General features: G+C 39.2%; 1 protein-coding gene and 1 long non-coding RNA gene across 3 annotated transcripts in view; one reads left to right on the forward strand and one right to left on the reverse strand.

The window, feature by feature from the left end:
• LOC121643963 (UPF0489 protein C5orf22 homolog) overlaps positions 1-11,288 on the forward strand; it is a 45,902-nt gene extending 34,614 nt beyond the window's left edge. For both annotated transcript variants that reach the window (XM_041991620.1, XM_041991619.1), the window contains 3 exons: positions 6,265-6,331; positions 10,615-10,754; positions 10,853-11,288. In XM_041991620.1, the coding sequence (XP_041847554.1) occupies positions 6,265-6,331; positions 10,615-10,754; positions 10,853-11,003 (358 nt within the window). In that variant the 3' untranslated portion in view covers positions 11,004-11,288. The remainder of the gene's footprint in view (positions 1-6,264; positions 6,332-10,614; positions 10,755-10,852) is intronic.
• Positions 22-15,741, reverse strand: LOC121643974. The gene is made up of 3 exons (XR_006011204.1): positions 15,655-15,741; positions 8,713-8,716; positions 22-32 (listed from the first exon to the last, which is right to left on the reverse strand). It is a non-coding gene; the product is annotated as an uncharacterized LOC121643974 (long non-coding RNA).
• Between the last annotated feature and the right edge of the window lie 793 nt (positions 15,742-16,534).

Below are 16,534 nucleotides of genomic sequence, written 5' to 3' on the forward strand. Positions count from 1 at the left end.
CTAGATGCTACTAGTTACCGCTGGTTAGCAGCCTTGTCTACGTTCTCGTTTGACATCAAATATCGTGCAGGCAAGCAAAACCAGGATGCCGATGGCCTGTCAAGGAGACCACATGGCGAACTAACTAGTGACAGTGCATCTCAAGAGGAGAGCCAAAGAATACATGAGTTCACCTCACACCATCTTGCACCGGTGAACGTTGTCCAAGCTGCATGTCAACTCCACACTGTTTTCCAAAATGAACCTGAACTGTTCCCATGTTGCATTGAGTCACTCGCTGTGCATCCAGATGCTATTCCCTCAGTGTTTTCAGATGATGAAACTCTTAGTGGTCTTTCCACCATCCCTAAGTACAGTGAAGCTGAGATAGCTGAGTTACAGCGAGCAGATCCAGCTATCAGTGTAATCATACAGTTGTGTGAGTCACACGAACCAGCCCCTGCTGGTGTTAACCGCTCTGAACTCCAGCTGATGCTCAAAGAAATGAGTCGATTTGAAATGAGAGACACTCTGCTGTATCGGAAAAGACAGTGTGAAAACAAAACAGTTTACCAGCTTGTCCTACCCAAACCCCTGAGAAATCCTGTACTTCATAGCCTACATGATGAAATGGGCCATTTAGGAGCCGAAAGGACCCTTGAGCTAACCAGATCTCGCTTTTATTGGCCAAAGATGTCTCATGATGTGGAGTCCAAGATCAAAAGCTGTCCGAGGTGCGTTAAAAGGAAGAGTCAACCTGACAAAGCCGCACCATTAGTCAACATACAGACCAGCCGCCCGATGGAACTCGTCTGTATGGACTTTTTGTCCATTGAACCTGACAGCAATAATTTCAAGGACATTCTGGTCATAACTGATCACTTCACGAAATATGCAACCGCCATTCCAACAAGGAATCAAAAAGCCTTAACTGTGGCCAAATGCCTATGGGAGCAGTTTTTTGTCCATTACGGATTCCCCGAGCGTCTTCATAGTGACCAGGGCCGCGACTTTGAGTCACAAGTCATCAAGGAGTTGTGCACCTTGGTCGGCATAAGGAAAGTGAGAACAAGCCCCTACCATCCTCGCGGCAATCCCGTCGAGCGGTATAACCGTACGTTGCTTGGTATGTTGGGTACGCTCAAGGACAAAGAAAAAACTAGGTGGCACGAGTTTGTCCGACCTCTCACTCATGCGTATAACTGCACAAGGAGTGACGTCACTGGGTTTTCACCCTATCAGTTAATGTTTGGACGCCAACCTAGACTACCCATAGACATTGCATTCGGTCTACCAGTCAAGAAAGGTCCAGACATGTCTCACTCACAGTATGTGAGAAACCTTAAAACATACTTGGAAGAAAGTTATCAGTTAGCATCTGCTAATGCTAAGAAAATCGCGGACAAGAACAAGCGCCGATTCGACATGCGAGTAAGAGAGTCAACACTTGACATAGGTGACAGAGTCCTAGTGCGCAATCTCCGTTTTCGTGGCAAGCATAAACTCGCCGATCGGTGGGAGTCCACCATTTATGTTGTCCGAAAGAAAGCTGGAGATATGCCTGTGTATACAGTCAGTCCTAAGGGTCAGGAAGGACCATTGCGCACACTCCACCGTGATTTATTACTTCCTTGTGGATTGCTATCAGAGGAGGACGAGGAGATAACAAAACCAAAACAAGCCTCAAAACCCAAAACAAGGCGAAACTCCATCTCTCCAGAGGAAAATTCCCCTGATTCTGATGATGATGATGACTATAGTCCAAGTTACTATCAGACAACAATCGAAACAACCATGAGGATTATCCAACCAAACAATGGACATTCAGATGCAAACACTACAAATGTTGAGTTATCTGAAAATATATCCAAGAACTTACCACCTGAAATCCTGGATCAACCTGTGGGAAAACAAAATACAAACCTGGATGGACACTTACCGGATGTGACACACAATGAACTGGAACCTGAAAATGGGAAAGAAAATGAAACCACTGAAATGGAACATGACATAACAGACGATTCTTCTCAACCCAAAACCTCAGAGAGAGTTGAAGAGTCTACTGAAAAGAGTCAGACCCCCGGAATGGACGAAACTGAACAAGATGCCAGAGACTCAGATCTAGCTGATCCTGATAACCCTAACAATCATACTGCAGACCAAATTCGCAGATCTGAACGGTTGAGAAAACCACCTGTTAAGTTTTCATACCCACAGCTTGGTAAACCCTTGATTTCATTTGCACAAACTATACTTGATGGGTTTAACAAAGCTCTAGTGGAAACTTTTGAAGGTGCCCCTACCCTTGTAAGCACATGAAGGGACTCATGTTAATTAAGAGGGGGAGGGTGTAACCCGCCTAAAAGTGGGTTAAAGTAATGATTTATGTCCTTTTCTTATCATTATTTCTTTTAATTTCATGGTTGTGAATACTTGTGTGTTTTTATTTTGAAAACCGGGACTTTATTTGGTAAAACCGGAAGTAATGCGAAAAGATACCTGCAGTAGCTTAACATCGAAAATGCGCAAACGAGACTCTGGTGTTGTTTCCCTCGTGGAAACAGGAGAGTGAGAGAAAAAGAAGTTGGAGAGTCTCCGAAGAGCCACCTTAACTGTTCCAGACTCCTCTGTAGGAACCCCCATTGGTCAGGTCTTTTCATATTGGTTGAAAAAAAACTTGACGAAGCTTCAGTCCTTGTGTCGACGAGATTAACCAGCGAGCAGTAGATGGCGAGCCTCCCAGCAGAACTCTGATCATCATCGCCACATCCTTCAGCTGAGGTTGTGGTAGGATTGTGCCAATCCCAAGAATTGACACCAACAGGAGCCACACTGAATACACTCTTGACTTGACTATTTTACCCTGACTTATCTGACTTGAACTTTGGATCCATAACGAACAATTCTAACCAAAACCTTTGGAAGGACAATTTATTTTATTTTATTGTTAAAGGGCCCATAGGCATTATTATTTGTGCACTGTTCAAATAATTTTAGAACTAAAAGTTGTTTTTCGTAACCTATGCTGGTGTCCCTTGATTATTACTTTTACTCATAGCTCCTACGAACCTAGTGGCGACGTGTACATACTCAGAAGTGGGTTACAGTAGTCCAACTGCCTTAATTTAGGTGTAGTTTGACAGTGTTGCAAGGGGCGATAAAATTGTCACCCCTCATGGAATAATTTTGACAATGCTGATAGGATTAATTTGCATAAAACATTTGGCAATCTGATTATGTTATTGGCTAATCTGCTAAAAAAAAGAAAAGAAAAAAAACTCTGCCTGCTCTGGGTGATTTTCCATCACCCCAGAACTAAACTTGAGAGTATTGACAATAGACTTGCAGGAAAAAAAAAAACAATTTTACACAGCAGTTTGTATTTTTAAACATTTAAACAAACATTTTACACATGTTACTATCAATATTTTTATCACATAAATTAAAAAATTTGACATTTTTGTAAAACTCTTCTGAATTATGCTTTCTGTTGGGAGGGTGGCACCCTGGTGCCCTCTACTGGCCAGCTACCGCTGGTTAAAACCATGCCAGTGGCAGAAGGAACTCATCAACTCATCTGCTATAATGTGAGGCACTTTTAACTAGAAAATACTGCAATCTACTTCAGGTGAGTTGAGCTTTAGTAAAACAACTCTGCTTTATATGACAATTAAAAGTTTATTCTAAAGGATGAGAAGTCCAAGTAGCGATAGACCTTTTTTGGCTTCATACTTCATACATACACATTGTGGTTTCTCTTCATTATCCACCATTGACTATTACCTGCTCAGGCCTAGGACAAGATAGGCCTCATCATTTTTTGTCTTTTTTTTTTTTTTTTGGTAGTTGAAATGTCTATTGTTGATTCATCATCGTTTGCCCATTGGTACTTTCACAAATCTGGCCATGTTTTCTATGTAGATTTGACCCTGATGACCTGAGGGATCCGGTTGGTTCTTAACGAACCAGTAGATCCTGAATGTATTTTGGCCCTAAACCATTCAGGTCTTTGTAAACTAACAGCAAGATTTTGAAGTCAATTCTTTGACAGACAGGAAGCCAGTGTAAAAAAATCTGAGAACTGGACTTATATGAGCTATGTTCCTGGTCTTAGTGAGGACTGGAGTTCTAGGATCTACTTTCCTGGTCTTAGTCAGGACTGGAGTTCTAGGATCTACTTTCCTGGTCTTAGTGAGGACTGGAGTTCTAGGATCTACTTTCCTGGTCTTAGTGAGGACTGGAGTTCTAGGATCTACTTTCCTGGTCTTAGTGAGGACTGGAGTTCTAGGATCTACTTTCCTGGTCTTAGTGAGGACTGGAGTTCTAGGATCTACTTTCCTGGTCTTAGTGAGGACTGGAGTTCTAGGATCTACTTTCCTGGTCTTAGTGAGGACTGGAGCAGCAGCGTTCTGGACTAACTGCAGCTGTCTGATGGACTTTATAGGGAGAGCTGTGAGGACAGCATTACAGTAGTCCAGTTTACTAAAGATAAATGTATGGACCAGTTTTTCTAAATCCTGCTGAGTCATCAGTCCTTTAATGTCCGTATGTTTAACGCTTCCACTGCTGGTCACTTTTCATCACTATTCCTCACAGATTGGAAGAAGGATAAACTCCAGGCGTCGTTCCAGATTTTAAAGGACTTCTGGCATCAATATAAAAAAAACTTTGAGATATGTAAGAAGAAAATATCGGTCTATTATATCAAATAGTGAAAAGCCTTGGATTTAAAACAGTGGATTGTGCTCTTAATGTTCCTCAGACTGTTGGTATTGATCCCTTAATTGAGGCATGTGAAAGCTTTCTAAATGTCTTTGTAGATAAGATCCTGATAGGCTCAGATACCATCCTCTGTCTTCGAGCCATCAGTCTTTGTCCCCTGTTCTTCTCCTTTTCACCAGTTTGAACCAGTGTCTTTGTCTTTTCTTTGTGAGATTGTTGGTCATCTGAAGCCTTCGGGTTCCCCTACATATGCTCTCTCACCACGATTATTCAAGGAGCTTATTTCCACTGTAGGGCCCTCGGTTCTTGCTGTTATTCACAGCATCATGTCCTCATGTCTGGTTCCTAAAGATTGTAAACATGCTATATTCCAAACTCTGCTAAAAAAAAAAAAAAAACAGCCTGGATCCCACCATTCTGTGTCATTTCCCACCAATTTCCAAACTTCCTTTCATTTAAAAAATCTTAGAGGATTGTTTATACACAGATAAGATTTTTTAGAGGTAAATAAAGTTTTTGATGTCTGTCATTCTGGTTTTAAGTCTCTTCATAGCAGCGAGTCGGCTTTACTGAGGATTTTAATGATCTTCTATTAGCTACAGATTCTGGTGACCATGTGATCGTGGTTTTATTGGATTTAACAGCAGCCTTCGACACGGTGGATCACAACATTTTAATGACACATCTGGAGCATTGTGTTGGCATTTGTGATTTGTGGTTCTGCCCTGGAATGGCTTAGGTCCTACCAGTCTAAGAGGACATTCTCTGTCAAACTGGACCATCTCCAGTCATCCCCTGCTCCTCTGTCATGTAGGGCCCCCCAGGGGTCCATTTTTGGGCTTTTGCTCTTTCCATTATACCTCCTACCCCTTGGGTCAGTTATTAGGAAGCTTTCCATCTGTATGCTGATGATAATCAGGTCTATGTCCCCCTTAAACGCAAGGACTCTTACTCCCTAGAAAAACTTTTAATCTGTCTCAATGAAGCCTGGATGACCTCAAATTTTCTTCATTTTAATGAAAGAAAGACAGAAGTTGTGGTTTTTAGTCTTGGTGCCGATGAGTCCTCTCGTGTCACAAATCTGGGTGTAAAAATGGACAGTAATTTTAATCTGGACAGGCAGATCGATGCAGCGGTCAAATCTAGGATAGAGGGTGTACCTATGTAAAAGTGAATAACAGCAATCCAATTGGGTTGAAACAAATGCATGGATTACCATCTCAGATGAAGGAAAACCAGACCTGTGAACTTCTAAATAAAGTGTAAATTTATGATGGGGTGGGAGGGTGTATTGGTGTATTCCTTTGGGGTCTGTGGTTGCTGACAATCAAAGGCAGCAGACAAATGTCTGTCAGATGTGATGAAGCTCACCTTCATCTGATTGGTCAAGCTTCATCCGGTGTTGGATGCCTATGGAGAGATGTCACTGGTAACTTCTTGATGAAACAGGTCAGAGTTTGATCACTTTAGCTGGCCCATCTGACCAACATAAGCACTACACTGACATAATCACGGTTTCATCATACCTTTTTTTGTTTTGTTTTTCTTTTTTTTCTTTTCCAGCATGTCTTCGTTATCCCAACTGGTTTCTATTATGAAGGCAAAAAATCCCAGTCCTGACTACGAAATGGTAAGAAAAATATTCCGTATGTCATTAATTATTAGACAAGGACACCTTGTGTTGATGTTACTGTTAACCCTCAGCTGTATTTTCCGCTAACACAAGCCCTGTTTCCACCAACGGTTGCGCCGCAGGGCATTAGACCAATCTAACCAATCTGATCCAAAAGGGTGGAGCCTGACACACTGCAGCCCATTGATTGGTTGGAAAAAAGTCACTTCCCATGCAACCTGGCATAAAAACAAAGCAGAAATGGCTCCTTGTTTAGAGCAATAGATTTTCTTTTTGTTAATTGAATCTCCATTTAAAATGGCGTTACGAAGCACCACCAAGAGGAAAGAACACAAACTGGTGGATGACCGCCATTCTTCTCGTTTGGTTTTGCGTCATGTTTTGGTTAAACCTTAAGGAAGGCGCAGCGCTATAATGGTGTCATGCTATCTGAAGCATCCATCACCTGATACTCTGCCTCTCAGTTAGGGTTACAGTGGCTGGGGAAACGCATCGAGAATAGAGTTTACAAACCATAGCCGCACGCTTACTGCCCCGACCCACACTCGTTGGTAGAAACAAGGCTGTACCAAACCAGCCCTCCAGAGGGTCCAGATATAACATAGAAGATATTAATAGAACATAGAAGATAGTAATAGAACATAGAAGATAGTAATATTTTAATAAGAGTATTTGTAATTCCTAATTTGTCCATGTAAGGTTTAATTTTTTTATGTTTAAATGTAAAACATTTCCAAGGCAGTGGGTGAACTTGTTCTATTTTTTCTATCTTTCTAACTTAATAGATGTGACTTGAGTTTGTATGATGAGTGAGTCAGTTAAGGCGGTCAGGATTACTACACACACGGAAATCAATCGATCAATAATTCAAAGTTTATTTCTGTAGCACCTTACAACAACACCAAAGCTGACCAAGGTGCTTAACATCATGAAACATATAAATAAAAATACACATTAAAATAAAAGGAAATATAGTAGAAGGGCAGTGTGGCTCAGTGGGTAGAGTGGTTGTCTGGTAGCCTGAAGGTTGCCAGTTCGATCCTCAGCCTGTCGAGCTCGTGTCGAGGTGTCCCTGAGCAAGACACCGAACCCCAACTTGCTCCTGATGGGTCGTGGTTGAGCGCCTTGCATGGCAGCTTCCACCATCAATAGGTGAGTGTGATGTAAGATGTAAAGCGCTTTGTGTAGCGTTTCCTTTATTTCAATAAAAGCGCTTGTAAATACAGGCCATTTACCATTTACAAAGTGGTAAAAGCACAAAATCGATTAAAACTAATATAACGTACAGGTATGTACATTTAAAATAACTTCTAGATCTGGAAAAGTTACTCTGAGCATAATGTAAAATACTGGATATTTCACTTCCAGATACCTGGGATTAAAAGTTTGGTGCCTTTATAAATTCATTGCGATCTGGACGCTGTAATGCATGTGGAAATGAATAACTGAAACAAAACTTATTTTTCTCCAGAAATTTCAGGTTGTTTTCTAAAATAATAGTTAATACAGTGTAAACATGTTTGATAATGTACTTGTACTTCTATGTACTAAAACAAAGTGAAAAATTTGGAGTTTTAATTTTTTATAGGTTGTTATGCTGTTATTTTACTACCGATTGGAGATTAAGCATATTGTATTTTAACTAAATGAGAAACATTATTGTGTTTTGTGTTGAGTGACACAAAATCATAATAAAAAAATAAACTGTGTCATGTCCGAATGACCATAGGTAGCAGGCTTGTACAAAAATCAGAATTTTAAGAATTTAATTCTGTTCGTTTAATAAATTTAAATTTGAATTGACTCCACCCCACAGGATGTTGAACTGAATTTGAATTGGAATTACAGAATTGTAATTGAATTCATTGCAATTCAGAGAAATTCATTCCTATCACATATCAGTGGGAATGTGATACTGAAAGTTTAATCAAACAAACGTGCTCCAACAAATGAATGAGGAAGTTTGGATGGGGGAGAAATGGTCATCTACAATAGGAGAAGAGCTGCAACTACAAGATGGCCTGTTGTGGTGTTTTATTACTTTTTGGACATGTCTGCACCGGATGCGTGGGCAGGGCGCAGCATCGATGCCAGAATCACCCGGCATGCGTTCATTAATAAGCTGCAATAAATCAGTATATATGATGCTTTTCTTCTAATTGTTCCTTCTCAAATAATTGATAAAAAATAGAAATTCATAAAAAGAAAATAAATTGTTGTTAGTTGATAAGTGAACGTTGTAAGCTAGCAAGTATTTAACATTTTCTATTTGAAATACAAGTAAAAACCCAAAGTGCTCCCACATGGTAATCAACTAATTTTTTCTTTATCGATTTAAAAAAAAATATTCAAAGAGAAAAAAACGGGTCTCTTCAAACGCCCCTTCGTCATTTTTATGCTGCCGGCATGGTTCTAGGGGGTATTAGAATGTTGGCAGTTCTAGTGTTAAAGGAAATTCCTGGATTCAGACTGGATTCGGATTATCCCCAAAATCAGTTGTTCCTTATTCCATTTCAGTTATTTCCTGAAAATTTTATTAAAATCTGTCTATTATTCTTTTAGTTATGTTGCTGAAAGACAGACAAATGTATGCCGGCGAAAACATAACCTCCTTCTCTTTTGTTGAGTGTGTTTGTGGATCAGCTGAGAAGGAGGAAACAAGCGCTTCATGGTTCACACCTTCACATATTTACCTCAAAGTGTTGTTGTTTATACATGTTTATACTTCAGTATGCAGGGGTGGGTCTAGAAAAGTTCTGGTGGGGGGCCAGGCAGGAGCACTGACCAGGAAAAAGGGGGCACAGATCAGAAAGTATCTGCTGTTGGTTGGGAAACCTTCTAAGTCTAAAAACATTCCTTTTAATTTTGTAATTATTGATGAAAATACTCAAACAACAAGCTCACAATGTGTTGCTATATGTTGAACTAATAGATCTGCTATTTTCTTGTGTGACATGTTTGTATGATGAAGTAGGACATCAGTTCATAAAAAAAAGGTGAAATATAGAAATAAAAGTTTCTGCCCAACAGCAGGTAAGTAACACGGCAGCATTTCATCCCTGTTGATGGGAAAGTCTCGGCTAAAGCTGTCAGTCTGGTAAAGGATCTGGTTATTATGTAAAAGCATTAAGGTTAACTTGTTTTATGAATTACTTGTTATAACCTGTCAGCCTTGATTCCACTTTTTAATACGTATTATTGACCTAAATTAATTTGTTAAAAGACTAATACTTTTTTAATTTGACTAAAACTATCAAACTTAGAAACAGCTAAAAATGTGTCTAAAGATAATAAACATTTTCATCCTGAAGACTAAAACTGAGATGCCTGCTAAAAACAACACTGGTAGATATGATGCAGAACAACATAAAGAAGTACATGCTGCGTTTATTGACCCTTGGTCACTTAACAGTAAATATTTGTAGCACCGGCTCGTTCTGTTGATACGATGAAGTAAAAACGGGCAGATTTCAGGCAGAGTTGTGAATGGTGATTAAAAATGATTGATTGCTTTGTAAGCTGTGATTAATCTGATAGAAAAATGTAATCATTTGACAGCCCTAGTTTTCAAACATTCATGTAAAGCTGGAGAAACACTGACCGTTCTTAATATCCTCTGAGCAGCTGTTCCAGCGACACTTCACATGGCATGGTGTTTGGCGTCAGTTCTTACAGCTGCTTTATTGAACCTATCATTGCATGATGTGTTAGCCGACCTTGGAACAGCTTGTGGATGCTGTTGGACAATGAATAGTGTCTAACTTTATACATCATCTGGATTTTTTTGAGGTAGACTAAATCATGGAAATTTAAAAATATTTAGTTTGAGAAACAGTAAATTAGAGATGTGACTACATGCTGTTTTGTTTGTAATTCTTATTGCTCATTTCTGTGATATAAATAATGGCTGAAAATTAGTTTTGTAAGTATTCCCCATACTTTAACACAATACATGAAGTATGGGAGTATGAAGGAATGATACAGTGTGTACAGAGATTTACTATTAATGTAATCCTTTACCTTGTACAGTATCGCAGCAGATATAACAATTTATATCAGATTGTACTGAACGTGGAACCTGAACTAATGAGTTTGACCTCCCTGTATTGAAATAAACTGCAGAGTTCATAGATGTGAATCATGCTCGGGGTCTCTGACTTGTTTAAATGTCGCTCATGTACAAGATCTGAACTGTCAGAGACAGATTGAATGTCTGCCTTTGTCCCGTCTCAGACCGCTTTCTTTCCTTTAATCCTGCCACAAACCATCTTCTCTCTCAGGTTCACCAGGCAGGGTTAACCTGCGACTCAGTTGAGCTTCCTCATCACATCAGCTCTGACGAGGAGATCGACAGATTAATTTTAGCTGTTCAGCGGTTCCTGGATGCTCTGCCCCCCCCCACACTGGTGACCATATCCAGGTGAATGGACCAGATCTGAAATCAGATCTCAGCATCTGGACCTGTACTGTCTGGTAACCAGGATGTCTCAGACTTTAAGACTTTGTTTGTGTTCACAGGTCCAGTCTGGATGAGTACTGCCCTGCCAAACAGGTGGATTCAATCCAGAGCAAAGTTCTGGCCATTCTGGGTGACCTGTATGGAGAACTGGACCTGCATAAAGATTATGAAACCAATAACATAGACACTAAGGACGGTCCGAAAATATAAATATTCAGTAACTCCTATTTACATGTGTGTAAGCTTTCATCAACACTGACATTAAACATTGTGTGCAGTGAAATGCAGTTTTGATCGGACCAAAGAAGAGGTCTCAGTTAACTCTGGTGTGGTGCGCCGGCAATGTGAAGGCCAACGGACCTTCCAGTGAACCATGAGGAAGAAAGTAGTTCGACATGGTGGATATTTGGCTGCCTGCCTTGCTGGCTCATACCAGACAGATTCTGGTGAATTGGTGTTGTATACTGCAAATAAAGCTCAACTGAATTAAATTTATTAGGGGTGAGTGTATCAATACTCTGGAGTCGATACTTCAATATCTGCCATTCAAAGTTATTGGATAATATACTTCTTGAATTTTAATACACCTCAGAGCTTTAGGCAATCAAATTTGATGTGAAATCTTAAATTTAATTGTAATCTAATTTTATCATTTTTAAAAGATTTAATTTAATCTTTTTCATATATGATTTGCTCAAAATTTATTAGGCATTTAAATTAGTAGTAAATTAGTTTCATTCGTGAATTTATATTGTCCTTGTAATAGAGATATTAATACACACTGTGCAATCATGATTTTTCCTTTAAGGGAGAAAGGCTATCGATAGATTAAGATGTATCATAACCTAATGGTATCATATCCCATGGGCGTAGCGTCCCCCGTGTACCCGCATCTCTGTCCTCTGTCCCCCGCACTTTTTACAGCCATTACAACCGCTTAATTAAATTTTGTAGAAACACATTTTAAAGCTAAGGCGGCAAACAAACACCGTGTCTGAACAGAGACGGGCTGTCTTTGGTGTGATTCACTTCTTCAGACAAGTTCAGCAAACCAGTCAAGAGGCATAAAACTTTAGAAAGTTCCTTCCAAACAAACGGTGAAAGATGAGTAATGCTGTTGGATGAAGATACTGTTTAGCTAAAACAGAGACGTTCTATATTGTATATTATATATTGTATTATGAGGACTTTAAAAGATGACGGATAGATGTCAGTTTAGTTAGCTAAGCTAGCTAGTTAAGGTAGAGGTGGTAGTATCTACTCCCTGACATTTACTTTAATAACTTTTTGGATAAATTGTACTCTTGAGAGTTGTTTTGTTGTAAAACAATCTTTACTTTTACTTAAGTAATATTATTCTAAAGTAACAACAGGCTGCTCTTACTCAAGTAACGTTACTGTTTTGGCTACTCTAAGATTACTCACTTCTAGGTAGAAAATAAGAATATAAATGTATTTGTGTTCCTTTTACTGTTATATTTATAAAGATTTAATTTATTTAGTGGTAACTAAAGTTTAAAGTACATGAATTTGCTGATTACTGATTATTATTTTAAAAGAATGATTACATTAGTGTTATTTGATGAATAAATCAGACGTTAGGCTACACAATACTTCAGTTTTTTCACTAAATTTACTACATTTTCACTACATTTTTACTCTTACTCAAGTAAATAATTGGATGAGTTCTCTTTACTTCTATGCAAATAATATTGCTCAATATTAAATAAGAAATAAAATAAACAATACCCTTACTTGAATTTTTGGCTAATCTACCTTTTAGGAATAAACCCAACCCTCAATCTCTGCACAGAACTTGTGCTCACTGTTGTTTTGCACATATTTTTAAATAATAAATAAATAACAATAGAAAGAGCAGAGTGAGGGAGGAGAAAGTGGGCCAGAGGTCAACAGCAGGGATGAAGGGTCTTCACAGCAGGTGAAGAGAAATTATAACTAAAGTCCGTAGAATAATGGCTGAGAGAAAATATCGGTAGCATTAAAAGAGATTTTGAGGTTAAATTTGACAACAGTTTCACTACTACTACTGTATTCCTAATTCTAGTTCAAAATGTTGCTTTCCACATATTTTTTTATATTTATTTCCACAATAGAAAGAGCAGGGTGAGAGAGAAGACGGTGGCCCAGAGGATAACAGGGATGATTATGCAGGGTCCCAGGTGAGAAAAGAATATAACTAGCTGAGAAAAAGTATGGATAACATGACTGACTTTGTGATTAGTTTCCACAGCTATGTCACCACTACTATTCTTAAATCTATTTATAAATTTGCTTTGCGTGTTTATATTGGACTGGTGACCTGTCCAGAGTGTACCTGCCTCTTACCTGTTCAATGCTGGGATAGGCTCCAGCTTACCCGCAACCTGTAATGGACAGCACAGAGAATTAATGAATGTTTATATTATTGCAGGAGAAATTATAACTGGCTAAGGAAATATATTTAGGGTAAGAGTGACTCTAAGATGAGCATTTGCACTGCTATTTCAGAACTACTCTTATTTATACTAATGTTTTTGTCTATGTTGCAGCAGGCAGCACAGGTCATGTGTCAGGGGAGAGACCAGGCTGCAGCACTGACAGGCAGGGAGAGGCTTCAGACAGAGATACAGCACAGCATGGACCTTCTGTGGACACTTTAAAACCACATCAGCCAGATCCTAAGACCATCGTGTCTCAGAGATTGGCAGACAAAACTAAGATTTCAGGAACAATGGTATCAGGACTTCCCTTGGCTTCATTTCATCCCAGGTGTTGAAGGAGCATTGTGCTTTTACTGTCGCAAAGCATTTGAAAAAACATCACAGCTTGCAAAAAACAGAGAGAATACATTCATTTCCACTGGTTTTAAAACTGGAAGAAAGGCCATGAAAGGTTTGCATTACATGCTCGATCAGAATGTAACAAAATAGCTTTAACAATGCAAATCTACGAGACCAGATCAGTAGCTGTGCAACTGTCTAATGTACAGGCATCACAGCAAGAGGAGGCACGGATCTGTCTGTTAGAAACAGTCCGTGCTGTGCAGTTCTTCACGAGGCAGCGTCTAGCTCTAAGAGGGCATGATGACAGTGAAGGAAATTTTGCACAGCTATTGAAATGGTTGAGTTCCAAATTGATTGTACATGTCCCCAAGTTCAAAATGAGATCCGGAATTTATTGAGCCACTCAATAATTCTTGAAATTGCAGATAATGTCAGGTCACTTCCGCGACTACAGTTTTCTGTGATTATGGATGGAACACAAGACGTGTCAGGAAAAGAGCAGGAGGCAGTGTGTGAGAGATACGTTGATCATGATGAAGAATTTGTTGGCACGTATGAAGTGTCTGAGCACAGGAGATCACCTTGCAAAGGTTATTATGGATGTACTGCTCCATCTGAATTTGTCAATCACTGGGTTGAGAGGGCAAGCCTATGATGGTGCTGCAAACATGGCAGGGGCACAGGCTGCTATCAGGAAGCATCAACCTCTGGCTCCTTATGTACATTGAGGGGCCCATTGTGTGAACCTAATCACACAACATGCCTACACAGCCTCTTCTGTTGTCCCTGACTCTTTGCAGTGGGCTCATGAACTGGGACTGTTTGGCCAGTTAATGAAACTGAAGTCCATTTTTCAGGATATTGCAAAACAAGAGAGAGTGTGGGCCAGCACAGTTCATCAGACCCTTATATCCCACAAGGTGGACTGTACGTACAGGTACAGTCCCAGTGGCAAGATGTGGTAAACTCGTAGAGACTTATCAAAAACGACTTGCAGCTGTGATCGCCGCAAAAGGTGGCTCTACAAAGTACTGACATTGGGGGGGTGAATACATATGCACATGGCAATTTTCAGTTTTTTATTTTTGAAATGTCTTTTTTGTATTTATATTTCTCATTTCACTTCAAAACTTGGATTATTTTGTGCAGATCCATCAAATAAAATTCTGATTTGTGAAAAATATTCAAATTAGAGGTTGCAATGTAACAAATTCGGTAAAAGGCCAAGGGGGTGGATACTTTTGCAAGGCACTGTACCTGTCTGTGATAGGCCAGTATTTTCTCTATCATGTTTTATAAGGAAGCCTAAAGATAAGGAACATGTACATATATGTAGCTGTACCTCTCACCTAAGTGAAGCACCCAAAGGGGATTCTGTGCCTCTCATTAGCCACAAAGAATTTCTGAGCAATTTGACTCCTATTTAGTTTGTCCAGTTTATCTTTGTGGATATGACCGCACCACCGTTGGGCCAACACTGTGCCATTGTGCTTCGGAGCCAGGTTTTTAACCTCTGAAGACCAGTGAAGTTTCTTTCAGCCTCAGCGGAGGAGGCAGGTACAGTAAGAAGTAATCACACAAGTATTTGTACTTGTTCAAAGACACCCCTCACTTCTGTTGACATACCTCGCAGGATGATAGCAGCCTGACTGCTTGACTGGAAGTCATACTTGGACTTGAACATTTTGCACTTGAAGAGAAGGTCTGGACACTTCTGAGTATTGCAGCAAAACATCATTATCTGCCACTCCTGTTAAGAGTACTTTTTTGAGTTTCCTCATCATCAGCAGTCCTTCATTTTTTAAACGTTCTGTTAATTGCAACTCAGTGTCCAGAACCTTGAAAACTTCTGTTCTGAAGTAGTTGACTGAGGAAGGAGGTACATGAGCAACAGCCTCACCAGCCAGGTGTTTGGGAGGGTTTCAAACCCGAATTTTAGTTGGAGACAGGTTGAGGTTTTCATGCATTTCTGATGCTTTGGTGTTGATACTTTGAAATCTCAGGTGATTTTTTTTTTTCAGCTATGCTCTCTTTGATGCGCGTGACAGCAGCAAGCATACCATCAACTGTCTGTGAACTTTCATTAGATGTTGCAGCCTCTGAGACCTTTCAGAAGAGGTGTATATATACTGATAGATCATGTGACACTTAGATTGGACACAGGTGAACTTTGTTTCACTCATAGTGTGACTTCTGAAGGTAATTGGTTGGACCAGAGCATTTTAGGGCCTTCATAACAAAGGGGGTGAATACTTGTGCACATGGCAATTTTCAGTTTTTTATTTTTGAAATGTCTTTTTTGTATTTATATTTCTCATTTCACCTCAAAACTTGTACTATTTTGTGCAGATCCATCAAATAAAATTCTGATTTGTGAAAAATATTCAAATTAGAGGTTGCAATGTAACAAATTCGGTAAAAGGCCAAGGGGGTGAATACTTTTGCAAGGCACTGTATGTATATTTCATTAATTTTTTAATTTGTATAGGTATAGCCCCCACACAAACATTAACATCAATTGTTATTTTATTTTGATTATATTATTGTTTCTACTTGGGTTTAAAATGAAATCTAGAGCTGATGATATTATTTTGTAACATAGTTAATTAGGAGAGCCTGCAGCATTTGATTCCCTTAGTTCAAAAGGAAAATACTGACACTGATGTTTAAAGATGTAGTTATATGTAATTTCAAAGAGACTATTTGTTTATTACTCATTTATTTGCAGACATTATTCGACTACTGTTTTAGTCAGCAGGCACTGGTCATACCATTTTTCTTAACTGATTAATTTTGCACATCATCGTTGATGATAAAATAAATGATAAAATAGCATCATCTTAATGCTGATATATTTATTGTTGTGTCACTTTCACTTGTTGCTTCTTGCCATTAAATTATGTGGCTTATTACCCTGTTACCTTGTCACTTTCATTTCATTTTGGTGCTGATTTTTTT

Source organism: Melanotaenia boesemani, chromosome 8, assembly GCF_017639745.1.
Source record: "Melanotaenia boesemani isolate fMelBoe1 chromosome 8, fMelBoe1.pri, whole genome shotgun sequence".
Taxonomy (NCBI): Eukaryota; Metazoa; Chordata; class Actinopteri; order Atheriniformes; family Melanotaeniidae; genus Melanotaenia; species Melanotaenia boesemani.